This window comes from Coffea arabica, chromosome 6c (assembly GCF_036785885.1).
Source record: "Coffea arabica cultivar ET-39 chromosome 6c, Coffea Arabica ET-39 HiFi, whole genome shotgun sequence".
NCBI classification, from domain to species: Eukaryota; Viridiplantae; Streptophyta; class Magnoliopsida; order Gentianales; family Rubiaceae; genus Coffea; species Coffea arabica.
In genome coordinates, this window is record NC_092320.1 from 3,425,590 (window position 1) to 3,449,974 (window position 24,385).

Genomic DNA, 24,385 nt, shown 5'->3' on the forward strand with positions numbered 1-24,385 from the left:
TAATGAAAGTGATGCCAATTTGTCCCAACTTGATAATGTTCATTTACACTCCATTATATCTTCATTCATAGAGCTGAACTTCCTAGGGGATTAGAGGATGGTCTCTAAATGATGAGTTTTGAGGTCTGCAGTTTTTTTTTACAATAAGCTCTTCACAAGGTAATTCTTACATCTTTTTGTTTATTGATCTCATGTAGCTCTCTTTATGGTAGTTCTTGTGATCACTATATTTTTATTTCTAAAGGTTCATGTTCGTGGACTGATATCCCTCAAAAATTAAGTTTCAAGTTGATTATGAGCCAAAGTTTTGGAATGAACAAGTAAAAAAAAAAAAAAGAAAACAAAAACTCATTCTTTTCCTACTCCATTAAGTAGAAAAAACACTAAGGAGATAACACAATTTTCATATCACACAATCTCGTATATGAAGATGCACAACAACCATTTCACGCAATTAATAATAGAAAAAGCATGAAATAAAGAATATGTACTAAACATATTGCAGATTTTATTACAACTTCAGTCAAAGTTATGCCCCATAAAAGCATGTTATTTCTACGTTTACAAAGCATGCCCCATGAAACATATGATACTGCAGATTTTAGGAAAAGCATGCCCCCATGAAAGCATCCTATTTCTACATTTATAAATTCAGTCAAAATTCTGCCCCATGAAAGGAACGAACCACAGTCATCACCCCCAGATTCGATAACTCATTCCAAGCTTAGTACCAATTTTTCTTCTCTTGCATGTCCCCTATTTTTCCCAGCAACAGAGATCATAAGTAGCATGGCCAACATCAAAATAATACAAATTATAATTTTTTCCCTTCTTCGGCCTTTTTCAATTGTTTCCTCCATCTTTTTTATCCTTCTTAGTAAACCTAGTATTATGCTCCTTCCTCTTGCACAAATTGGTTCATCAAGCCATTCAAAATATTTGCACCTATCTGGCCTCTACAAATATAGCATATTTTTACAGTAAGGGCATTTCTACACTTTCAACAGAGCAAAGAAACACACGCACGCAGGATAAGGGCATTTCTAGACTTTACTTACAAAAAATTAGACTACGCTTACCGGCCATCTTGGACAACTGTAGAATCTTCTTCCAGAATTATCATCCAACCAAGAAGTTGTCAATTTGGGTTTTAATCCACACCCACACACACGGGTACTGCTATTTGATGAAATCGACGATTCTGAGTTTCGTGACCTCATTTTGCTGACAAGTACGAATTGAAGATGACAAGAAGTTGTTTGATATGGTGGATCACTCCATTAATTCTACTGGATTAGAAAAGCTTCATCGAATCACTCTCCTACCTTTGCTAATCTCACGCAGCTTTTCACTCCACTAGCTCGGTGGGAATGGGGTAAACTTGGAGAAGAAAATGAGCTCCACTCTTAGGACAAATAGTGTACTTTTAGTCAATATTTTGTGTCGACTTGCATTAGAGAGAGAATGTGTGGACTTTAGTCTGACTTGCATTGATTCCCGATGCATAAGTTAACGGCCACGTGGGCTTCACCGTCCAAATTGAAAATTTTTCCGTTTTTTGACTAAATGTGGCAAAAAATAGTTAATATATGTACTCAACGTGTCTTGTCAAAAAGTTTGGGGACCAAATGTGTCTTAGTCACAAAGTTTTAGGATGAAAAATAGATTTTTCCCATAAATTGCAGTTTCATGTAGCAATTCATATGCAGTTAATATCTCAACTAGACATTTTCTTGTGCTAGCAGCCGATACGTGGTTTGCCTCATAATTACAAGTGAGCAACCCCCCATTTGTATCAGGTTATGATACGATTCCCGTTATTTGTTATTTATTTATTTACCTAGATTACTTATTATTTTTTTTTTGTCAATACAGGGAGTGTCCCATCTTTTTTGTCAGATTAATCTCCTTGAATCCGTGCACCCCGCCTCCCAAGGATACACGAGACAGTAAGAGAGTCAGAATCGATCACACAACTTGGGGCCTAATGAGATTATCCCACAGCCAACCAATCTGCGCTCAAGCTACCGAGATCACTTACTTATAATTCATTTTTTTTTATCATCGAATCCAACCTTCCGTCATGTGTACGAGGCTATGATATCCTTCCATTATTTAATCATTCACAGTTGAAAAAAAGGAAATGATTAGTTCACAATTTTTTATTCGCAAACAAAGATAGGTGATGCATTTTTGTGTTTCTTTATCCTTTACACAATACAATTAAATCACAGATTTTTCTTACAAGTATTCAGTGGACACTTGTTAATATATTTAAATGTTATACAACCTATCATGTATATATTTACACTAATAATTAATACATTTTTTTGCATTTATATACTTTTCTAAACTAACTTTAACCTTTCAAAATTATAAATGTCCAATAGATAATAGTTAGATAGACCCTAAACTCACACATAATTATTGTAATAGGAGTTACATGTAATAATGAAGGACATAAGTAGTTAAATATCTTCTTATATTGAAAGACGATTTAATTATTGACCACAAAAAAAAGATGATTTAACATATATTTTAGACTATAGCCCAGCAAAATGATTTTTTGGAACTAGAGTAGTAAGTGTCACAATATTCTTTTCTTTTTGCCTTATAATCAACTAGAAGAGAGTAATTTTGTGCCAAAAAAAACATAAAAATGGTAATAATGGCTATGGTATAAAAACTTGAGATGAGCAAAAGTTGCCTAAAATGATGGTTTACTGTTCATAAACGTCAAAAGAAACCAGAAAGTAAAATTTCAGCCATGTAACAAAAAGCACAGAATTTACTCGGCCTCAAGAACGAGACCAAGAAGAGAACGACGATAAAATAAACAAGTAAAACAGCAATATATACATTTAGCTGCAAGAGGAGAGAAGTGGTAGTTTATATTATTACAATATAACATATAAATATTTATCAAAGATCATCTCTTGTAGTAGGAGTATTGTTTTCTAATCCTTCAATTCTTGTCCAGTCTCATTAATCTATCTAAGATCTCATCTGACACCAATCCAGGAAAGATTTTCTGCCCAGAAATTCCAAAAAGTCCAGTGTTCTTTTCTTTCCTTATCCTCTACTCATCCCCTCTGATCCAGGAACAAAGTCTGTCATAATCGAATCTTTAATGGGTTTTACAGCTAAGATGTTGTTGAAAGGTGACACAACCATGGAAGGTCCACAGAAATTGAACCCAGGTTCAAGGTATGCACCAACAAAACCATCAGTACACCTCCATATTCTCTGAACTTAATACAAAAAACTATTGCTTTCTTGTCTCGAAGACATATTTTCTGCCTAGATTCTTGCCCATACCCATTTGGTCCTTTCCTGGTTCTGTGCAGTTTTGTTAGATATTAATGGTGTCTAGGCCTTGTAGTCCTGGTGGGTATATAATATTAAGAGTTCTAGCTGTGGGCTTGGAACATAAGCAAAAACTGGAGCTAAGATTGGGTTTAACAGATATATTTGCTGGTTCTTTTGGATGATCTCTGTATTATGTGTCATAAAAATGTTAGCAAATAGTACTACTTGTATATATGTGCAAGAACTTGAATTGGGGTTGTGGACGTGATTAAAAAATGAAAAACATTGTTCAATGAGTATCACGGTTCTCGAATAGATTTGATTTTGAAAAAAAAAAAAATTAGGGGCGTACACGTGAGCTGCTAAGTGTTCGCACAGAGATGATTAAACCTTGTTGGAAACCATCTGTTGAGGGTGATGGAAGTAGGCGAGGTGCGGATTCAAACGGCAGAGTCGATGGGTTGCTGTGGTATAAGGATTTGGGTTCCCATGTGAATGGAGAATTTTCGATGGCTGTAGTTCAAGCTAATGGCTTGCTGGAGGACCAGTGCCAACTTGAATCAGGATCATTGAGTTCCCTTACCTCAGGGCCTCGTGGAACGTTCATCGGAGTCTATGATGGGCATGGAGGACCAGAGACGGCCCGCTTTATCAATGACAATCTTTTCCACAATTTGAAGAGTACGTGTCCTATTACTATCTAGATGCCAGTCTGTTTTAGTTTACATATAACTGTAGCAAACTTTGATTTCCAAGTGTTTCATTTGTTTCGGTACAGTAGTGCAAGTGAGAATGAGTTGATCAATTATATTTGTCAAATTCTACTGCTATTCAAAAGCATGTTCTGGCTTTGTATATATATTTAAAGGAGGTCTAACGGGCTGATGAATTCAATGAACTTGAAATCAGCTACTCTGCCAAGTTAATCTGATGAATACATGGAACTGATAGTTTGCAGCTACGGTCGAGCTTGACTAAGGGAGCTAAACAGTGGATGCATTTGGGATTTATGTGAAATCTTAATATGCCTAGCTAATCATGAATGGACTCCCTCTTTTGAGCTATTTATTGTGTTGCTTACTCATCCCTCCAATAGCAAGTTTTCAGTTGAAACAGGACATCTAAATATGCACCTTGTATTCAAACTGCTCTATTGCCATGTCATAGCTACTTAATTTTGCTTTGGTATCAAATGGAAGCCAAAAAAAAAAAAGTTAGGGGAGAGCACCATAACTTGTGATTAAGAACTCCAACTTGAGCTGAAGAAAGAAGCATATAATCTCACCAAAAAATAATTTTGATATTCAGGACTCTTTATTTGTACTTATAGTCCGATGAATTTTCAGGTGTTGTCTGCCTGATGACTTCTGTTGAATAGATATTAGCAACACCTTGAGAGAGAAATTATTGACAATGTTGTTAATCCTGCCTCTGTTAGCTGATTCTTGTAACTTATAACATTTATTGCTCTACATGTACATTCAAATTTGGTGTTGCACAGGTCATTGAACTCTTTTGTTTCATCCACTTACGGTGATTTTCATGACATGATTTGTTTGCTCCAGAATTTGCCACTGAGCATCAAGAAGTATCTGCAGATGTCATAAAGAAGGCTTTTTTGGCAACTGAAGAGGAATTCCTTTCTAGTGTAAAGCAGCAATGGCTGGAAAACCCACAGCTTGCATCAGTTGGAGCGTGTTGTTTGGTTGGGGTAATATGTGATGGCCTCCTATACGTTGCCAATGCTGGAGACTCCCGTGTGGTATTGGGGAGAGCAGACAAGACAGTTAGAGGAGTCACAGCTATACAGTTGTCAACAGAGCATAATGCTAGTATTCAGTCTGTGAGGGATGAACTTCAGTTATTGCATCCAGATGATTCACAGATCGTGGTTCTAAAACACAAAGTTTGGCGTGTAAAGGGTATCATACAGGTAACTTTTCTGTAATTCTAGCATGTGCACGAGGTCTTCACCATGACTTAGGAGTTTGGTTGTTGTTGGTCTCAAATTTACTGTTAAAAGAATTTGTTGATCCCAAATTTATTGTTAAAGAATGAGAGCGTGCTTATATAAGGTTTGTTTTGGTTAAAAAATAAAAAAATTAGGATTTGCTTCATGAACGAAATCCATAAAAAAGAACAAGCACATGGCAAAGCCAACAAACGCAAGTTTTAACAAAATCAATAATGTTATCAAAGGTCTCTATTATAATAGCCCTAATAACCATATTTATGGAGCTACTTCTAGTAAAGACATAATAGGAATAGGGAAGACTCATTTTGGCATAAGGTTTGCAATTTGTCATCTTTTAACAACCTTTTCTATAATGTCATCTTTACAGGTTTCCAGATCAATTGGTGATGCCTATCTTAAGAAGCCAGAATTTAACAAAGAACCACTACTTGCCAAATTCAGGCTACCAGAACCATTTTCCAGACCAATCCTCAGTCCCGAGCCCTCAATATTTATCCACAGACTCAACACCAAGGATCAGTTTCTCATTTTTGCTTCAGATGGTTTGTGGGAGCATCTTAGCAATCAGGAAGCAGTAGACCTTGTCCACAGCTATCCTCGCAATGTATGTTTCGAATTGCTCTAAACATGCCAACAATTGGTTTTGATTTTTTTGGGGATAATCATGATATTGGTATTGACTGTGATTCACGTACAGCACGGAAGGGTTTTGCCAGCAAAACATCCAAAGGACTTGAATCTTCGATGACTCGTTAGTTGCATCATATGGCTTCAAAATGAACTAAGAGCTTTGGATATAGTTTTTGAGTAACTGATATACTTGCTGAGGGAGCCTGATTGTTATTATTTTTTTGATCCATCACCCTTCCCATCCTCAAAGGCTCAAGATTTGAATCTTGAACCTGACAACGCAACCCTCTCCTAACGGTTAAATCAATTATGATTTTTTTTGTATTTATTTTTATCTTTGCACGGTTGTAGATCAATGATATCATAACTTGTCTTGCAGGTGGGCAGTAACAGCCCTACCATTTTTTTGTTTTTGTCTTTTTTGTTATCATGGTCTAACATGCACTTTTGAACAGGGCATTGCTAAGAGACTTATTAAAGCTGCACTCAAGTTGGCGGCCAAGAAAAGAGAAATGAGATATTCTGACCTGAAGAAAATTGACCGAGGTGTTAGGAGACATTTTCATGATGATATCACGGTTCTCGTTGTGTTTCTAGATCCACCTTCTATGAGTTGGATCTATTCTCGTAGTTCAACTGTTTCGATAAGAGGAAGTGGAGGTGTATTTTCCGCTGCTAAGTCCTAGTCTTTTTAACATTTTCTGATTTTGTACTGCAGCTCTTTCTTCCCTTTTTACAAATACGGAGGGATACCCATCTGCTTGGGCATCATCATAATTTTAGGTCTAGTTTTAGTTTTTCTTTTGTTTTTTCCACTCTTCTGTTTATGGAATTCCCTCAGTCGTTAGCGTTAAGAGTACCGACAGATGATAAAGGGAGTAGTGCCTTTTTTCCAGAAATGTGATGCATCGATGCATGTTATTCCTGCACATTTTGGTCGAACTGCAACGAGGTGACAGAATACAACTGAAGCAGTGGCTACCACCACGATGTCATGTTCACGTGAAATTCCCCGGCAAAGCTTGTAAATGTGCAATTTCTGCCCATCCTTCCCTCTGTCTAGTATTGTCTCTCGACATTCGTCCCCCCTAAAATGTAACTTTTGGCATTCGACTGTGTTATTTGCAGAAGGCTGGCTGTTAATGTCTTCACCTGGCCTTGTTTTCAGATACTCCAATAATGGCTTCATTGCATTTTTTCAACTTCGTATGTGCAATTGAGACGTTCTTGATATACCTAAAAGAGCTAAATTTTAGCTTAATCTTGACTTGAACTTGCAGGTTCGCGATCCATTGAGCACCCTCAAAAAAAAAAAAAAAAAACTGGCCTTCGGGTAACAGACATTTCACCATAATAAAAGATCAAATATCGATTCAATTTGAATCAACACCGAGTCCAGTTGAGCATAAGAAATCAATAAAAAGAAACGCCTAATAACTGGCCTTAGTGACAGACAACACACCATAATTCAAGTTAGATCACCACCAAATCCAGTTGAATCGTTAATTTAACTGGCTCATGATGACTTGAGAGTCTAATTCGTTTACAGCTCTATTTTTGAAGGATCAAAACTATTTGATACGGTTGAGCACGAGACCCATGGTGCTTAAGTGGATCTTGTGAAGGTGCCTTAAGGCCCAGTGACACGAGCACGAGCTAAGAGATTCAAGGAGTCGCTTCAAGTATTGGTTCATGCCGTCCTAGCCCAAGAGAAACCACCTATTGAAGGGATTGAGTTGGAAGATCCTTGCAAGACTACTAAAGTGTTGATTACAATTGAAGACGCAAGTGTCCAAGCTTCAAACAGCTGATTGGGTCGCAGTTAAGTCCCTCCGCTGAGCTGTTCGGGAGTCTCGTTGAGCTTACGGTATATATTTTGTTGGGCTAGTTTTGGCCAAGAGAGATGCCCAAGGGCTGGCTGAATTTCCTTCATATTTTCCAAGTTTTATTAGGTCTTAGTTAAGGATACAAATAGCCTTAAGTCATTGTTTACATTCAGTTCTTGCGATATTATTAATAAAATTCCAAAATTTCATCTTCTATTAAAGCAAATTCCTCTAACTTGTAAAAGCTAAGTTGAACATCCTAACGTATTTCCTAAGTTGTTTATTAACTTATCAATCAAACACACACACTTAATTATAGCGTCCTCTACCGTTGAATCCATCTTGAATGGTCCAAGTTTTGGGTTCAACTCCGTCAATTTCGTAACGTGTCCTCTAAGATCCTACATTAGCTTCCGCACTCGCATCACTATCATTTCAATGTAATCATTTTCAAGAGACAATATACCTTCCGTGTCCCAACAATCGTACCACCAAAGCCCACTGAAGACGGAAGGCATAGTCGCTTACGGTCATCCTATTTTCAATTGTTCAGTTCTACAATCATAGGAACTCGGAACAATTTTGAGTGAAGGCTAACGTTTGCTAAACTTTATTCAAAGGATATCTAAAATAAAATACTTCATACCATTTAGCAGCAAGACGGAGTTTACTTGCATTCATTCAAGAAATAGGCAAACATCACAGCGTTCCCCAAATTTATATCACAAACTTTTTCTTGCGATGGTAAAAATATAAACTTGGGATACACTCACAAAAATTGCTAGTAGAATGATTGGAAAATCTGAATAATAAGCCCAGGAAGCCAAGTTTCACAGATCACAAAGAGCTCTTACATAGTCCCCCTGAAAATTCATATTACAAAGAGCAAATATAGAAAAAAGACTACCAAAAAAAGCATAAAAAGAAGAAAAGAAAACAACTTGATATCGTCTAAACCTTCCTATAGATTCCACTATGGCGCGACCATCTGGCAAGACAATGGCAGTTAACAAGCAACCTTCGACACACCAATTTATCTCAAATGACCAATCTAAAAATTTAAAGTAGCCAAATCATAGTCTAGTAGGAAGAGATAACCCTATAAAATCAAGACTAGCAAGAAGAAAACAGACGAGCCATCTGTCCAATTATATCAAGCAGAAGTCACCCATCAGAATTGCGAGATCAGGTTGGAACACTGCAATTAACACAATTACTGTAAAAGACACTGAGAATACCACAGCAACATACAAACAGACACAGGCCTAACGTCGCAATTTCATTTGTGCTCTCTACCTCAAGATGAACCAAAAACCCATGCTCAGCTGTCCTATGCTTAACATATGCTACAAGATAAGAAAGATATCTTTAGACCATGACAAAGTTATCTAACATGCACCACTTCATAGTAGCATTAACTAGTATTACTAATTATAAGAAGTTAGAACAAACTACATACCTGCGAATTGATTTAGAAAACTATTTTGCAGCTTTTAAGGAACAAAATTTTGAATAATAAAAGCAGAGCCAATTGACCAATTGCATGATGAGTCTATTAATAATGTTCAAATCCATGCAGAAGAGCTAGACATGAGATGGAACACAATTTTATATGTAGGAAAATGTTAAATCAGCTAAGTGAAATGCCAATCTAATATCATATTTCAATCCCAGCCAGACCTTGATGCAGCTTCAGACTGAGACGATGGTCACAAGATGATTGTAGAAATGTCAACAAGAAGGTTATCATGCACAAGCAGCACAACAGACCAAATATAAACAACTAATTTCTGGAGAAACTTAAGAGAAAATAAAGTTCCGGACACAGCCAAACAGGTGAGATCAAGCATGTAGGAAAAATTCTCTAAAGCTTAAACTTCTGTTTGCAGTTGATCATTTGAGTTATTTCAATGCGATGAAGGTTGCTTCACATATACCACGTCTTACCAGATAGACACAAACTAATGTGATAGCCAACTACGAATTACAAACAACACTGTGGAACAAAAGATGATCTGCAACTGGAAGCGCTATGTCTGGAAGTCCAAAGGTGAAGCTACTGGGGGTCACAAGATGTTAAAGCTTTAACCTGTCAATCTGGAAACAAAGGAGCAAAAGGAAACGCAACTAAGGCACCATTTGATGGTTTAGTACAGCAACTAAAACCTAGAGTTTAGCATATCATAACTGAACAGTACATTATAATGTAAACACAATCTTACACACTCACTGCAAAAGGGATTGGTAAAAAGAATTCATGGACCTCCACCAGCCTTGCTCAAAACAGCTGCCTTCTGGAAATTCATCGAGAAAAATTAGCATAGAATACAGTTTTGCAGGAAAAAAAGGTTTGAGGGGAATTATCCATTGAAAATTGGCTTACCGTCTCTATGTTTCCCTCCCCATTAGCTGGTCCTAAGGAGGTAGACTGATTTTGCGAAAATCTGTAAGGTAACGTCAAGAAAATGTAAAATTAGATCCAGAGAGATGGATCACGACTCCAGTTGGAGAACTCCCAAAAACAACACAAAAAAAAACTATTAAAAATTGCAGAAATGAGACGGACCTGATTGCTCTGGCCTTCTTTTTATCTTCCTCCACTGAATCAGGTTTAGAAGCCGGAGCAAACCTTGCAAGCCTAGCTTTCTTCTTCGCCTCCTCATCAGCAGAAGTCGATTGAGCAAGCCCAAACCTGAGAAACAATAAAAAAAATATGAAAAAGCTGGTCCACCAAAAAACAAAAAAAAAAAAACCACCCTTTGTTTCTTTCCACTAATAAGTGCCGACAAGAAGGGAAAGTATAAACCTTTCAGCTCTGGCCTTCCTCTTGTTCTCCTCTGATTTCTTCGATGCTTCTGATCCATGAGAACCAGTCCCTGTGCCAAACCTGCAGTAAGGTTCTATCAAAACTAGCATAAAAACCCTCTATGGTTAATTATTAGAACCAAACGCACCAATGAAATCTTTCACTCCGCAATCAAAATTGAAAAGTCGACAAATAAACGCGGCCTGACTAAACCAATAAAATCCCTCATGCTGTAATCAAAATTAAAGAGTTTACATATAATTGGTCCGTAAGAATAAACAAATAGTGATATTAAGTAGCACGCACGATGCAACAGCAGCAAAACCCTGACACCAAGCTGCGCCAAATAATAGGGTCGAAATAAATAGTTACCTTTCAGCTCGAGAATTTCGTTTTTCTTCTTCGGACAACTGCACGGGCATTCCGAACCTCTCGGCTCTACGAATCTTCTTCTGAATGTCAGTCGCGGCACCACCGGCAGTAGCGTTCTCGCTTCCCGTCGCTGCAGCCTTGGTTTCGCCTCCGCCGCCGCCAGATGAAGCATTCGATGGTGCGTGAGTGGTGGTGAGTGGAGGAACATCTTCGGAGCGAGGCGATGAATTAGGGTCGGAGGGGTTAGGCTGGGGCTGAGGCTGAGCTAGAGGCTTTTTAGGGTTTTCGACCTTGGATGCGGTCGTTGCTGTTGCCATTTTTTAGATGAGAGAGAAAAAGGGTGAGATGGCGTGACAGACACGCGCAGATGAATTCCACCACCGTCGAAGAAAACCAATTGATGCGGCTGGAATGAAATTGCGATTATGGTTGAGTTCGGAGACGCGGAGGTTTGCTTCTGCAAAGGTTTCTTTGGAGATGATGAGAGTTGAAACCTTAAAAGGGCATGAAAACGGGAAACCCAATTGTAAGAACTGAGAAGCGTGGATCAAAACAAGGGTATGTCGTGGAGTTCAGTGGATATTCTATTATTCCTCAGATATGTCTGATCCTATTGTAAGACTAGGCCCATATTTAGACGTACTGACTGGGTTGGGTCAGCCGAAATCTAGATTTTGTATAGCCCGCCCCATCCAGTTGTTCGTTTGATCAACAAATCCTTCTCAAATTCAGCCCAAAAAAAAAACATGTAAAGCCTTGAATATATTATTTATAAAACAAGAATGGGTAATTCATTTCAATTGGTATTCAACGAACATGTGCATAGACAACGAATTCTAGCTCAAGTGGTTAGATGTTTCACCCATAATCGATCAATAAATCATGGATACGAGTCATCAAATAAGTAAGTGGGGAATCTTTTTGAAAAGAAAAAAAGGAACATGTGCATATAAATTTGGAAATGAATAAATTATTCTTGATCATTTTGAAAAGAAAAAATAATGAACATGTGTATACAAATTTGGAAAAGAAAAAATTATTCACATGATAAATGCAAAAAAAAATCGTAAAAAAGTTACAAGTTACTGAAATAAATTTGATGTGAGGATCTTTTTTTACACGCAAAAAAAGAGTTAAGTTATATACACCGGTAATATATACACTAATGGATATGAATGCATGCTATCTAATTTTAATTTGAATTTTAGTTCTAATTTTTTTTCTATGTGGCATGCATTTATATCCCCTCGTGTATACAAAGAGGAATTGAAAAAAAAAAAGTGTACTAATGAGCTCATTATGAATTTTTCAATAATTATGAAATTTTTACATGTACTGTCTTCTCAAAAGAAAATTCTTCTTTGTGCAATACAAAAGTTTGCTTTTTATTTTTATAAGCAACTCTTTTTTTCTTTTTTTGAAATCTAAAAAAATTCTCGCAAATGATACTTTGACATACGCCAAGACGCGACAAGGACGTTATACAAGTTTGATATGCATTCCTTGAGTCCTTAAACTATTTTGTTTAAACTACCTTAAATAATTTCCATTACTTGTATATATATTTTTTGTTTATTTCTTGACATTAATACAATAGAAGGTCATGTAAAGAAGAGGAATAGATATTAATAAGTCAAGCAAAATGGAGTAAATACTTACAAAATGCTTCCTCAATCCAAAATGTTTGTCATGCTTTTTTATTTTGGAATGTTTCAAAATAGTTGTCATGTTACAAAAAGGCATTTAGTCTCCATTTTGAATGTTATCCTTTTCTTTATTCGTACATATCTTATATTCAAATTCAAAAATTAGAATTTAAGGGGTAAATTGAAAAAAAAAAAAGAAAGGTATAAACATAGTAATCAAAACAATGAGTGTGTTTTGATGGGAGTTTATTTGAAATATTAAAAAAGGTGATTAGAAAGGTAAAAAAGTGTATTGAAATTTATGTTTATGATGCAAACAAATTATTTTTTCTCAAATCATCCTAACCCAAAACACAAACTATTTTTACAAAGTTAGTTTGAAATTTGAAAGGTAAAATTGAAAAGAAAACTACAAGTATTGTAATCAAAGCACTATCATTGAAAAGGTTGGATTTTCGAGAAGCAGCAATCATATTGGGACTCCCTCCGTCCCACTTTGATAGTCCTGTTTCTTTTTTCACACAGTTTAAGAAAAAGTAGTTAACTTTGTTGGAAAAGTAAATTTAGATTGCTATTTTCCTAAAATACCCTCACATTAAATAGAGTACAACTTTATGGGAACTTGAATTGATGGTAAAAAAAGAATCAACTCTCATTAAATGGGGTAGGTTTATAACAACAACAACTTGTATTGAATAAGGGTATTTTAGGAAAATGAAAATACAACTACATTCTTCAATTGGAAAGTGGACTGCAATTTGGGACAGATAAAAAAGGAAAACAGGACTATCAAAGTGGGACGGAGGGAGTATAATTAGTACGTGGATAGCCAAATAATGGAAAAAATTATTTGCTTGTATCATAAATATAATTTTTAGCATATTTTTTTTAATATTTTTAATTATTTTTTTATTTTAAATATATCACATCATAAAAAATATTACAGTAATCATTTTAAATAATATTTTATTCAAAGTATTTTTTTCCCTTAAAATTGATGCTCGTGGGATTACAATATGTTACTGTTAAAAGCGAGAGATTGACCGAGTATTTTACTCGTGGATAAATCCTTTGTATGTCCCCTCTCTTTTATTAGTTGCCAAAGACTAATGAAATCCAAGAAGGATATGCTGCTCTTGGCTGTACTTCCACGCAGTTAAGCTGGAAAAGACTACTGTTGGGCAGTGGAAGGGGGACAATTTCATCACAAAACAAAAAGGCGGAGGCAATGAAAATGGCATCCATTGTTGTACCCAACAATGGTGTCTTAGCTCCAGTAATGCTGGAATTGGGGTTTCTCAGAGCACCGCCAGTCCCTATTCCCCCAATTACTCGCCCAAGATGGGCTCCGTCGTTACAGTTTACCGCTTCTTCCTCACGATCTCATCTCTTATTTTCAGCAGGTCAGCTCCGCTAGTGCTCTAGCATAGCATCACTTTTACATCACTAACTAGGAATTAGCATTTCCGTTTTTGTTTGAATTGTAGGCGGGTACAATAATGGAAGGTGGTTCTATCCAGCAATTGCCTGCACCAGAAAAACCCAACAGGAGGAAAGTTCGTCTATTTCTGGTAACAACTTCGATTCTTCAAGTATTAATCATGCAAGAAAGTTAGCTCAAATATCTGTCTCACTCTCTCTCATGTCTGCACCTCACTTCTTTTTATCTTTTTGCATGACTTATTTTGTACGGTGGTTCGATGAATTGGTCTTGGCTGCGGCAAAAGATAAACAAGATTGGCATAACTGAATGTGAGTGTTGGTGCTAGGCTTTTGAAATGATTGATGATTGCCATCATAAACAGTTTGAGGCCTAAGAATTGAGCACCTTTGGTCCACAGCTGACATAGACCACACTACTCTTCTTCGACACCAACGTCCTCGGCCCCTGACTGCCTTGAATTAGATAATGAACTAGTAATGAAATATTAATGTTCCATGTTCACATATTAAGGGACAACGTATTCTCATTTGGAAATCCGTATGTAATAACGACACTAAAAAATGGGATAAAATTTGGCTACTATAAAGCACTCCAACTTGCTTCAAGTGAAATGTAGCTAATATGGTATTGCTCCACCCTAGCTGCCAATAGTTGAAAATGGAGATTTTGCATATCATATGGAGTTAAGAATATTGCTGCTTTTGCAAAGTGATGACTCTAAGTGCGAGAAAGAACTTTTTTTTACGTTTTTTTGTTTTTGTTGGGGAGCGGGGGGGTTGGTTGGGGTGTGGGGCAGGTTTCAGTTTTCATGTTTATGTTGCATATGCATTAAATCTCACCTTCCTATCTTGCATGGTTGCACAGCTTAGTGGTTTCTATGTCTTTCTGTTATTTATACCAACTGATTTTTGCCTCAAATTTGAATCGACTAAATTGGACGATTGTAATCTTATTTACTTGTGAGAACTTGGGCCATTCTGAAGTATGTTCTTTTATTGCTGCTCATTTGCAATACTTACACATTCATCTGCACCACCTGAAATAGTCTCTTAACTACACTTCCAAGTTTAGGGTATTTAGCCTCAAGGTTTTCCAGGTTATTTTCACAGTCAACATTTTTCCAAATTATTCACTCATTATGATCTCTTTTCACAAGTAGTGTGACTTTTGAAATTCTTCACAGAATGGGAGACTGCAAGTGCACCATCAAGGAATGACATAAATGATGTAAAGAAATCTCACAATATTTCTTCTGATGGTAATTCACAACGAGAGGCACAAAGACCTGAAAATTATGTCTCTTCTGTCAGAACTGTTGCTTTATGTGTAAGTACCACGAGAGTTATTTATATTTACTGTACTTTGAAAGTCATCTAGTGAACCACGAATTGAAGTCAAAGCAGTCAACTTTTTTTTTTTAGGTGTTCTCAGCAGTGGCATTTGGTGTTGCTTTAGGATTTAAAGATGGAGTTGACAAGGCATCTGAGTTTTTTGCTGGGTATGTTATAGCAGCAATGATTGAGTTTTTTAGCCTTATGATTTTGGCTGAAAAAGAAAATACCAAAACAAATTTTGCATTTCCCTCTTCCTTTTCTGACGCCATTTATTTTTTAAACTTATTACATTGTGTTAAGATGTTACAACCCGTATACGAGGATGTAAAAACTGACCTACAGCACAAAGATTGAAAGTTTTTATTCAAAATTATAGATTGTCAAAATCAGATCCATGTCGGCCATTCCTCAGTGGCAAGTTATACTTAAATTTCTCTTTGGCTGTTTGGTCACCATTAGAATTTACCATTAAAGCATCACACAGAAATTGATTACTGCTTTTGCTACAAGAAATCAAATTACTTTGTCAGCTCTTTTGCTTGTCCTAGCGACTACTTTCACATTTAGATGCACATCAGAACACGTCATCCTTTTATTCTACTATTTAATTTTCATACTGGTTGTAGAGCCTCAATGTCAATTCATCTTTCCTACTCTTTTTAGTGCAAAAAGTTCCAAAAATTTAGAAGGTTGAAAAGTTCAGAGGCATATATCTTGTAGTAAAATTCAAGAAGTAGGAGTTTAAGTGGCTATCTAGGTCCTGATCTGCATTTAGGAGAACATTCAACTCTGAAGCATTTAGGTGAAAAATGAAGAGTAATGCTCTATTAGAAAATATAGACAGAGTTATGAAGTAAGATTGGTTTTGGTAAGATCTACAAATCAGTGAAGAAGGTAATGATGAAAAGCTCTAGGAATTCTACCAAGCTTAATTGAAACAGCTACTCCCAAAGGCTGCTCAATGTGCCTAAGTAATTTCACACTGTTTCACCCATATGGAATTTCATGTTGAGAATTCTTGTAACTTTATGAGGGCATACAACATATTCAGCTAACTTTTAGTAATTATGATTCGAGAAAAGAAAAAAATAACTGTTCTTGCCTCATGGGATAAGTACAGTTACAAACTGTGGACTAAGAAAACACTGAAAAATAGAAAAAGGTGCCGTTAACTCGTGAGGAATAAAATCTCAGGAACTAACTTAAACAATTTTGGCGAGTAAATTGGTGTATTAAAAATTTCCTAAAGAACCAAAAATTTGGTCTACATATCTGTGTACAAATGTGACCCTTCAGTGTGTATGAATGTTTGATCATTGCCCGTCACATTCTTACAGTTTCTGCCTATACTTCCACGAGTTTCCTGAACTTGATATAATTGAGATATGAGTGTTTTCACTTTCAGGTACTTACTGGAGCAAAGTTTGTCAGTTGACAATCTGTTTGTCTTTGTTTTGATCTTCAAGTACTTCAAAGTTCCGCTCATGTATCAGGTGCTGATTGGACGTCACCTGTTCCACTCTCGCAATTCTTCTTCTCATTTTCCTCTTAGCTCCAGGTTCAGCTTTTGTTGGGTTCCTTGAGTAATATATCATGATGAATTTCTACATTTTGCTTTGCAATATAGAATCGGGTGCTTTCCTACGGTATTGCTGGTGCAATATTCTTTAGATTGTCGCTGATACTTCTTGGAACAGCCACACTTCAGGTTCTTCATCACCATGACAAACATATGAAGACGCACACACTTGTTTACTTATCCCAAAGATTGATACTTAAATGTCGTGTGCCACTTATCCCACATGCTGAGTTCATTGTTTCTCTGATCTACTCTTAGAGGTTCGAGGTGGTAAACCTACTGTTGGCTGCAATACTATTGTACTCCGCGTTCAAGGTGCAATTTATGTTCTTATCACATATAGTTGCCATGGATTGTATAGTACTTTGACTTCCTTGTAAATCGTTGAATAGGGCAAGTTTTTTAGATGACTTATTACTTGGTCCTTCTCTGCTTCTTATACCACTTTACATATTGGCTTCTAACTAAGTACTAAAACAGATTCACCTTATATTATAATTGGTTGGCCATATCAGAGATTACTATCCACTTGGAACTAAGACCCTCAACAGCTTGAACTAATATTAGTTAGGTAAATGGTCTCCTTATTGTTCTTCTGAGTAGGAATACTATATTATGCAAGATGAAATAACTTCTCCTGCTCAGAGCAATTGGATGTCCTTGTGATTTTCTTTTATTTCTTGAAATATATTAATAAATTAGGTTTGGCTCATTAATTGTGCATGTATGCCCATACGCACATATAAAAAAACACATGTATGCATATTCACATTCGCACCTCTAATAGGGTTCTTATTGGGGACATGCATTTACGTTCTTGAATTGCTGATTATTTCCATTTTAAACCCATGCTATTTGTATTGTTGATTTTGCAGAGTAACTTCAATTCATGTTCTTGAATCGGCATGTTTCCTATCTTTTCCCTATAATCTCGTACTTTAGTCTTGCTTATTCACTAGTAAATTCATGATTACATTGCTCTTCTTGTCTCACTGTAGCTGTTTGCAGAGGAAGAGGAAGATAGTGATCTATCTGATAATTTCATAGTAAAGACATGCCAGAAATTCATCCCTGTAACTTGTAATGTGTTCTTACTTTTGAACTTATTCCTTTCCATGCCTACACTCCTGAGTTGCTAGTTTGTCCTAAGGGGTTTCTTCTTTTTAATAATTAAGCATTGATATGTGACTGATTCATTGTCGGTAATAAGCATAAAATTGTGAAACTTTTTATTTCTATACCTCGAGCAAGCTTTTCTTTGCTGCTGGCCCAGTGGCAACATCTCATGTTATCCACTATTGGCTAAATGCAGCCATGCTCACAATGAACTGGTCTTCAGCAATATACCTCTTTACAACATGCCCTTTTCATTTTTCCTATATTGTGCATCGTATTAACCTTTCACCATTTTAGATTGTGGCAAAAAGATGGGAGAGATTTTCACTACATATTGTTGCCTTCTTTCCTAATCGCAGAAATTCTGAGTCCTTTCTTTTTCTACTGTTTCAGCAAATTATGATGGGAACCGATTTCTGACAATTCAGGATGGCGCGTGGAAAGTAAGCCTTTCTGCAATATGTTGGATTTAAAAATTTACATCTGCTGTCCAAGACTTTACTTCAACACTTACATTTGTCAAAATCCTACTGCACACAGTGGCTTGGTATACAGGCACATGAAACTGCATACAGGGATCTTGTTTGTTATTATTAATTTTTTTTTACATGAGCCTTGGACATCTGTATTCTCTGAAGTTGGAAGCAACTTTTCTTAAATAGATATGTTTCTGATTCCTAGGACATGTCCACATTTTTGGCAGGCTACTCCTTTGCTTCTGACCATAGCTGTTATTGAACTCAGTGATATTGCATTCGCGGTATGTCTTCGTTTCCCTTTATTCACGCAATGAAGAGTTTCTAAAGTTTGAGGTTTGAGCAGGATGAATTTTTCTTTATCTCTCAGGTCGATTCAATACCAGCAGTTTTTGGAGTAACAAGAGACCCTTTTATAGTATCCACATCCAACCTTTTTGCCATTCTAGGTACATTCTTAATTCTAGCAGTTAGTGGTTCTGCGATAAAGTATCTTCATTCAGGGTTGTTGTGCACTGAAATCCACCTGTATTTGGATGACATGAAGTTCTGCCCAAAATATAGTATGTTATGCTCAATACAACTATTCTTGAACAACTTCTCTGTTGTTCCTTTTCAGATTTTGAGGTTATAGCTCCCATATCAGTGATGAAGAGTCACCAAGTTATGACATTTTTCTTTAAAGTCTCGTCTCTGTGATCTAATCGCATGAGATGAGATATGCGCCATGTCTACCGAGGACTATGACCTTTATCTGCTTTTTGTAGGTTTAAGATCATTATATTCACTCATTTCAGAAAGCATGGCGGAATTGGACTATTTACAGGTGACGTCGCCGCATCTGTGTTCGTTTTTTAGGTGCCCTGTCTGTATCCTTGTTGAAGTGAAAGTTCTTCTTGGTTCATGCTTCACTTCATGCAGTAGCATTTCAATTAGCATTGCTAGCAGGAGATTTTGTTGCAAAATTATTGCTTTCATCTAATTACCTGTTTTCTTGATCAGCCTGCCATTGCTGTTGTCTTGAGCTTTATTGGATTCAAGATGATCCTTGACTTCTTTGGTGGGTCTTCTGCGTAGACACTATCCCATTTCCTCTCTGTCTATTCATTCAAATTTCATCAAATTCGTTATATAAAATTTTCTCTGTAGGTTACCATGTATCAACCGAGGTTTCGCTGGGCTTTGTTGCTACATCGCTCAGTGCCGGAGTGTTGTTGAGTCTGCTGAAGAAGACTGAGTAGGGAGGGTGAAAATAGAACAGCGAGATCGTGTGATTGTGTAGAAAAGCGAGCCTTTCTTGTAGATCAGATGAACGATGACAAATTTTGATGCTGATCATACATTTAGAACACTTGTTCACAATGAAAAATATAAGGCCTTCTTGCAGTGGCGGAGCAAGTATAAAATTTCAGCTGGGGCAATAATTCTTTACGGTTGGTGGACCAATTACTGGGAAAAAAAATGTACTGTTATTTTTTTGAAAGACGTTTGCCTTTTGTATTACATGGACAAGGATACAAAAATAAATTTCCAAATAACATTTAACCTACATATAATTGCATTTAATATAGCATGATATAAGAGGATTTAAGCAAATCATCTATAATTTGTTAAAGTATGTGATTTCGTGTATAAAAAAATATATATTGTTGGTGGATTAAACTCCTTAAATCATTGGATTTGTGCTTGTAGACACCATTAAAGAAATGAATTGTATCTTTTTTTTTTTTTTTGTAGTTTAGTTAAGAACTGCTATAAAAAGAAATCTTACTTTTAAGAACATGCGTAAATTAGCTTTTTACAAATGATCAGGGGTAAAAACCAATTTTTTCTAAATTTCAAATTTTCATTTGTCGGTAAGGGTAAAATTATAATAAACTGAGTAAAATCAAGATCTAATAATGATATTGAATGGAAGGTAAAGATAAAATAGAACATATTTGTTGTTTTTTTTTTTAATATGGAATATAACAACAATATTCACATAACGAATAGAAGTAATAACTTCTTCTGGCAGTTCTTTCGACTTTGTTTTGAGTTCTCAATAAAAGGGTGACAGCCTGCGGACCCCCAGCGCCCAAAAAAGCAGAAATTAGGGGTAGCTGATAGGACTTATTGGTTGGTAACGTCCATTGAAACGCTAAGGCGGCTTGTCACGGTTTTGTGTGCCGTGACGTGCCCACTTAAACGTGACTAAAGATTTTCACTTTTGTTTGGACAGAGCATTATTTGAAATAATTCCGGTAGCAATTTTTGTGATGTGATGTACGTGAGATAAAAAAATAATTAAAAATATAAAAAAATGGGTTGAAAAATGTGTTTATGATGCAAGCGAAATATATTATTTGGGATAATTTCACTATCCAAACAGACCAAATTAATGATGAGGACCAAAATTATTTTCTACGATCCTGTTTGATAACTCAATTCAGCATTTAAATTTAATAGATTTAGATGTTAATATATTTAGACACGTTTGATAATAAAAAGTTGAACATTTGAATTAATTAAATAGTACTGAATTTTCTAAACAAGACTTGCTTTAAAAAATAAATGATAAGTTATTCACTTATTACTTAATATGATATATATTTAAATGTATTAGATTTAGTACTTAATAATTTAATAAATTTAAACTTTAAATTTCAGTTTTTATTAAACACGCCGCCCTAAGTCTATGAGGAATAGGGAAGAGAAATAAATGTAAGTTGAAGAAGAGGTGGACAAATATAAAAGGCGAGATGTGGTTCCAGCTGTTAGTAAAAAAGAAGGGATTTTAGATACTTTCGTAGGAGATTGTTTGAAAAAAATTTATTTAAAATAATATAATAATTTTTTAATAATTTAATATACATAAAATAAAAAGACGATTAAAAATTATGTTTATGATGCATGTAAATAAATTTTTTTTTTGACAATTGTCTTGGAAATCTTCAGATGAGATACAATAAACAAAATTCGGATGAGATACTTTGGCACTAAAATTGTGTTTACGAATTCTATTCGGATGGGATACTAAAATAAAAAAAAAAATACTAGTAATAAAAATAAACAGAGAAAATTTCTATTCCTGAGGATAATGGAATGGAGCTGCCAATCTCATGCTGCCATGTTTCAGAAATTAGCCTCAAACAGTATTCCAACATCCGTAGACGACTACTCAAGAGAAACCTCAAGAGACAAGTTTCAACAAACCTAAACCCCAGATTAATCGTCAAAAGCCGGCAACCGTTGACGACGACCCAGGAGGCTTATCTAACCCTCCCCTAACACCCCCCAGCCGATGTGGGATTGAAACCCCCAGCCGAGTAGACGACTACTCTTAATTATTCACTCCATTTTGTTTGTTTGAAGTTTGCAGTATGCAGAATGTATGGTTCCAGAAATCCCGATTACATACATTCTCGTATGCAAAGAAGGAGGAAAAGATGACTGCCGTTTGAACAAAGAAAATAAAGCAAGAGCGGCCCTGGCGACTCACTAGACTGCATTCCTTTCCTTTGCGTCACTGCTGGCGACAACAAGTGGAGCAAATTCGGAAGGTTGGAGAATGGAAGTCCAACATTCCATCTGTTGCCGCCTGTACACTGTACTCCTTCGTCTCCTATAAAGCTGCCTCCGGGCGATCACCCTTCTCTCACCTCCTCCTCTTCCTCCTCCCCGTCCTCCTCCTTGCTCGGCCATTCCGAAGCTCTGATTCTGCGATCGCTCAACAAACAATTTCAGCTAGCAATGGCCGCTCCGTAAGTCCTTTTTCCTCGCTCCCAGAGCTGGAAATACTACTATGATGAGGCTTTTCAATCTTTTTCTGAATAGAGCTGTGAATAATAACTTCAATTGTGCACCCCTACTATCTTGCAGAAGCGTGATAGAGGTCCTTCCTCCATCTTTGGATTCCACATCTGAACCACCGCCTCTCTTCGATGGGAACACTAGGTACACACATTCTTCCTCCTCCTCCTCTTCAATTTTATGGTTCGTCATTTGTGTTTTCCTTCCTTCTTTTTTCTTTAAATATTTATTTCCTTTCTTTTTCTGCCTTCATATTTTTCCCCCCTTAATATATATTGTGTATAATTTGATACTTGTGTATAAGTGCGCTGTGTAATATGGATGTGTCTATTTTTTTCTGGAAGGTTGTATGTAAGTTACATGTGCCCATATGCTCAGCGTCCCTGGATTGCCAGGAACTATAAGGTTTGTCAAATGCCCCGACTTTTCGGTTCTGGTCATATGAATAGTGACTGCTGATTAACTAGCACCTAGTTTTCTGATGTTAAATATTTCTCTCTCTTTTTTTTTTTTTTTTTGAGGTAGTTTAATTAAAGGTTATTTTGCCCTTTATGCAGGGTCTGCAAGAAAAGATTAAGTTGGTTGCAATTGACCTCCAGAACAGGCCCGCTTGGTACAAGGAAAAAGTTTACCCTGAAAACAAGGTGATCCCCTCTCTGGAACCTTCAAATCATCATCATAATAATAATGATGCAATTTACTTGAATCAAAGAATTTTTCTTTTCAGTGGTGAATTGTAAATAAAATTGCTGAGTGAATCTGATAGCTAATTGTGTTTGGTTTCCCATAGGTGCCATCCTTGGAGCACAACGGTAAGGTGATCGGAGAGAGCCTGGATTTGATAAAGTATATCGATGAGAACTTTGAAGGGCCGCGTCTCCTACCTGATGTAAGAATTCAAGAAACCATCGCTATTTATTCTTGATCGATGGATGTTCTTCCGTGTCTATTTCTCCCTCCCAATACATGGGTGAAGCTGGAACGTTGATTTTGAAATTGCAGGACGCTGAGAAGCAGAAATTTGCTGAAGAGGTGATAGCCTACAGTGATACATTTGTGAGAACAGAGTATGCGTCTTTCAAAGCAGAGGACCCTGTGAAAGAAGCTGGCGGTGGTTTTGATTACTTGGAAGCAGCTCTCCAGAAATTTGATGATGGCCCTTTCTTCCTGGGTCAGACCATAAGCCTGCCGGACATTACTTATGCTCCATTTCTCGAGAGGCTCAAGGGCTTCTTTGAAGATGTGTGGAAGTATGACATCACATCGGGCAGGCCTGCATTGGCGGCATGGGTTGAAGAGATCGACAAGATTGATGCTTACAAGCAAACAAAATGTGATATTAACAAGACCATTCAGTTCTACAAGATTCGTGATATGGGTGAAAAGTGAATTTTAGATTTTTCCCTTAATGATCGGTTTGACCAAATTCCGCTCTGTAATAGAGTGTGTGTGTGTGTGTTACTATTTTTATCTGATGAATTCCTCGTGTTGTCTAGTTTAGTTGGTTTGCTTTGAAATGTGGCAGTGTCGTGTGTTTCGCCCAGAAATGTTGGTTTTCCTGTACCTTGAGTTGGAATGATGATAATTTGGAATAAAATTTTTAGTGTCTTAAATGGGCTTTTTTTTTTTTTTTTTTTGATCTATTAGAATTATAAAATTATGAACGCTAGTTGTGTATTTATTATAGTTACTCTTTCTTTGAAGGGGACAATGAGAAATTTATAATCACAAAATAAGAGGGGTTGGGTTCACTTCCTTTGATACTAAATTTACATTCTATCCATTATTCCGAATTATTGTACTAACGTTTTTATGATTTGAAGTACGTGGGATGAGAAAGTTATTGAAAAGATTAAAGCATTATTAAAAAACGTGCTTATGATGTGAATAAATAATTTTGAAAAGTGTATTTGAGATGTTTTTAGTTTTTCTTACTAATCCATGCATAGAAGGAATAAAACAATTTTTCTTGATATTGTCTTTTATTTATTGGTAAAGTTTTCTCGTCCTTTGTTCCTCTAATTAATTTGGTATTCATTTGTCTTTTTTAAAATTTATTTATTGATTATTTTTTTCTTAA

At 36.2% G+C, this 24,385-nt stretch overlaps 4 protein-coding genes and 1 long non-coding RNA gene across 10 annotated transcripts; 3 read left to right on the top strand and 2 right to left on the bottom strand.

Annotated features, from left to right (window-relative positions):
* Nucleotides 1-469: 469 nt before the first annotated feature.
* On the bottom strand, nt 470-1,430 carry LOC140007946 (uncharacterized). The gene is made up of 2 exons (XR_011815378.1): nt 1,080-1,430; nt 470-956 (listed from the first exon to the last, which is right to left on the bottom strand). It is a non-coding gene; the product is annotated as an uncharacterized lncRNA (long non-coding RNA).
* A 1,513-nt stretch (nt 1,431-2,943) lies between these two features.
* Nucleotides 2,944-7,116, top strand: LOC113696111 (probable protein phosphatase 2C 38). The gene is made up of 5 exons (XM_027215453.2): nt 2,944-3,207; nt 3,654-3,990; nt 4,875-5,242; nt 5,652-5,888; nt 6,370-7,116. Exons 2-5 carry the CDS (start codon nt 3,690-3,692, stop codon nt 6,598-6,600), a joined length of 1,137 nt encoding a protein of 378 aa, XP_027071254.2. The 5' UTR covers nt 2,944-3,207; nt 3,654-3,689; the 3' UTR covers nt 6,601-7,116.
* A 1,414-nt stretch (nt 7,117-8,530) lies between these two features.
* Nucleotides 8,531-11,453, bottom strand: LOC140003758 (uncharacterized). 2 transcript variants are annotated; one of them, XM_072052069.1, is made up of 6 exons: nt 10,919-11,453; nt 10,547-10,627; nt 10,307-10,432; nt 10,124-10,184; nt 9,971-10,034; nt 8,531-9,837 (listed from the first exon to the last, which is right to left on the bottom strand). In XM_072052069.1, the coding sequence occupies exons 1-5, from the start codon at nt 11,233-11,235 to the stop codon at nt 9,996-9,998; spliced, it is 624 nt and encodes a 207-aa protein (XP_071908170.1). In that variant the 5' UTR covers nt 11,236-11,453; the 3' UTR covers nt 8,531-9,837; nt 9,971-9,995. The 2 variants fall into 2 exon arrangements, with proteins under 2 accessions (XP_071908170.1, XP_071908171.1); XM_072052070.1 differs by having other exon boundaries at nt 9,592-9,837; nt 9,963-10,034; nt 10,919-11,440.
* A 2,204-nt stretch (nt 11,454-13,657) lies between these two features.
* Nucleotides 13,658-19,944, top strand: LOC140003760 (thylakoid membrane protein TERC, chloroplastic-like). 5 transcript variants are annotated; one of them, XM_072052074.1, is made up of 15 exons: nt 13,659-13,967; nt 14,052-14,135; nt 14,292-14,316; nt 15,192-15,334; nt 15,440-15,506; nt 16,748-16,835; nt 16,970-17,050; nt 17,180-17,236; nt 17,920-18,001; nt 18,431-18,480; nt 18,741-18,797; nt 18,884-18,962; nt 19,281-19,339; nt 19,516-19,573; nt 19,663-19,944. In XM_072052074.1, the coding sequence occupies exons 4-15, from the start codon at nt 15,331-15,333 to the stop codon at nt 19,752-19,754; spliced, it is 774 nt and encodes a 257-aa protein (XP_071908175.1). In that variant the 5' UTR covers nt 13,659-13,967; nt 14,052-14,135; nt 14,292-14,316; nt 15,192-15,330; the 3' UTR covers nt 19,755-19,944. The 5 variants fall into 5 exon arrangements, 4 of the variants coding, with proteins under 4 accessions (XP_071908173.1, XP_071908174.1, XP_071908175.1 ...); XR_011815655.1 differs by lacking the exon at nt 14,292-14,316 and having other exon boundaries at nt 13,658-13,967; nt 15,430-15,506; nt 19,133-19,339; nt 19,663-19,695; XM_072052072.1 differs by lacking the exon at nt 14,292-14,316 and having other exon boundaries at nt 13,658-13,967; nt 15,430-15,506; nt 19,281-19,371.
* Nucleotides 19,945-21,717: 1,773 nt separating this feature from the next.
* LOC140008261 (glutathione S-transferase L3-like) lies at nt 21,718-23,918 on the top strand. The gene is made up of 6 exons (XM_072052075.1): nt 21,718-22,256; nt 22,375-22,449; nt 22,650-22,710; nt 22,863-22,949; nt 23,096-23,194; nt 23,308-23,918. Exons 1-6 carry the CDS (start codon nt 22,246-22,248, stop codon nt 23,692-23,694), a joined length of 720 nt encoding a protein of 239 aa, XP_071908176.1. The 5' UTR covers nt 21,718-22,245; the 3' UTR covers nt 23,695-23,918.
* The last annotated feature ends 467 nt before the right edge of the window (nt 23,919-24,385 follow it).

What these genes read in the sequence shown, in the direction of transcription:
- LOC140003760 (XM_072052071.1), top strand. Translation starts at nt 13,793, where the DNA reads ATGAAAATGGCATCCATTGTTGTACCCAACAATGGTGTCTTAGCTCCA. An exon ending in GGAAAGTTCGTCTATTTCTG is followed by an intron (nt 14,136 to 15,191) that starts GTAACAACTTCG and finishes AATTCTTCACAG; the next exon opens with AATGGGAGACTGCAAGTGCA. An exon ending in TCAGTGATATTGCATTCGCG is followed by an intron (nt 18,798 to 18,883) that starts GTATGTCTTCGT and finishes TTTATCTCTCAG; the next exon opens with GTCGATTCAATACCAGCAGT.
- LOC113696111 (XM_027215453.2), top strand. Translation starts at nt 3,690, where the DNA reads ATGATTAAACCTTGTTGGAAACCATCTGTTGAGGGTGATGGAAGTAGG. An exon ending in TCTTTTCCACAATTTGAAGA is followed by an intron (nt 3,991 to 4,874) that starts GTACGTGTCCTA and finishes TGTTTGCTCCAG; the next exon opens with AATTTGCCACTGAGCATCAA. An exon ending in GTGTAAAGGGTATCATACAG is followed by an intron (nt 5,243 to 5,651) that starts GTAACTTTTCTG and finishes TCATCTTTACAG; the next exon opens with GTTTCCAGATCAATTGGTGA.
- LOC140003758 (XM_072052069.1), bottom strand. Translation starts at nt 11,235, where the DNA reads ATGGCAACAGCAACGACCGCATCCAAGGTCGAAAACCCTAAAAAGCCT. An exon ending in AAGAAGGCCAGAGCAATCAG is followed by an intron (nt 10,185 to 10,306) that starts GTCCGTCTCATT and finishes GTTACCTTACAG; the next exon opens with ATTTTCGCAAAATCAGTCTA. An exon ending in GGGAGGGAAACATAGAGACG is followed by an intron (nt 10,035 to 10,123) that starts GTAAGCCAATTT and finishes ATGAATTTCCAG; the next exon opens with AAGGCAGCTGTTTTGAGCAA.
- LOC140008261 (XM_072052075.1), top strand. An exon ending in CTCTTCGATGGGAACACTAG is followed by an intron (nt 22,450 to 22,649) that starts GTACACACATTC and finishes TTTTTCTGGAAG; the next exon opens with GTTGTATGTAAGTTACATGT. An exon ending in GGCCGCGTCTCCTACCTGAT is followed by an intron (nt 23,195 to 23,307) that starts GTAAGAATTCAA and finishes TTGAAATTGCAG; the next exon opens with GACGCTGAGAAGCAGAAATT.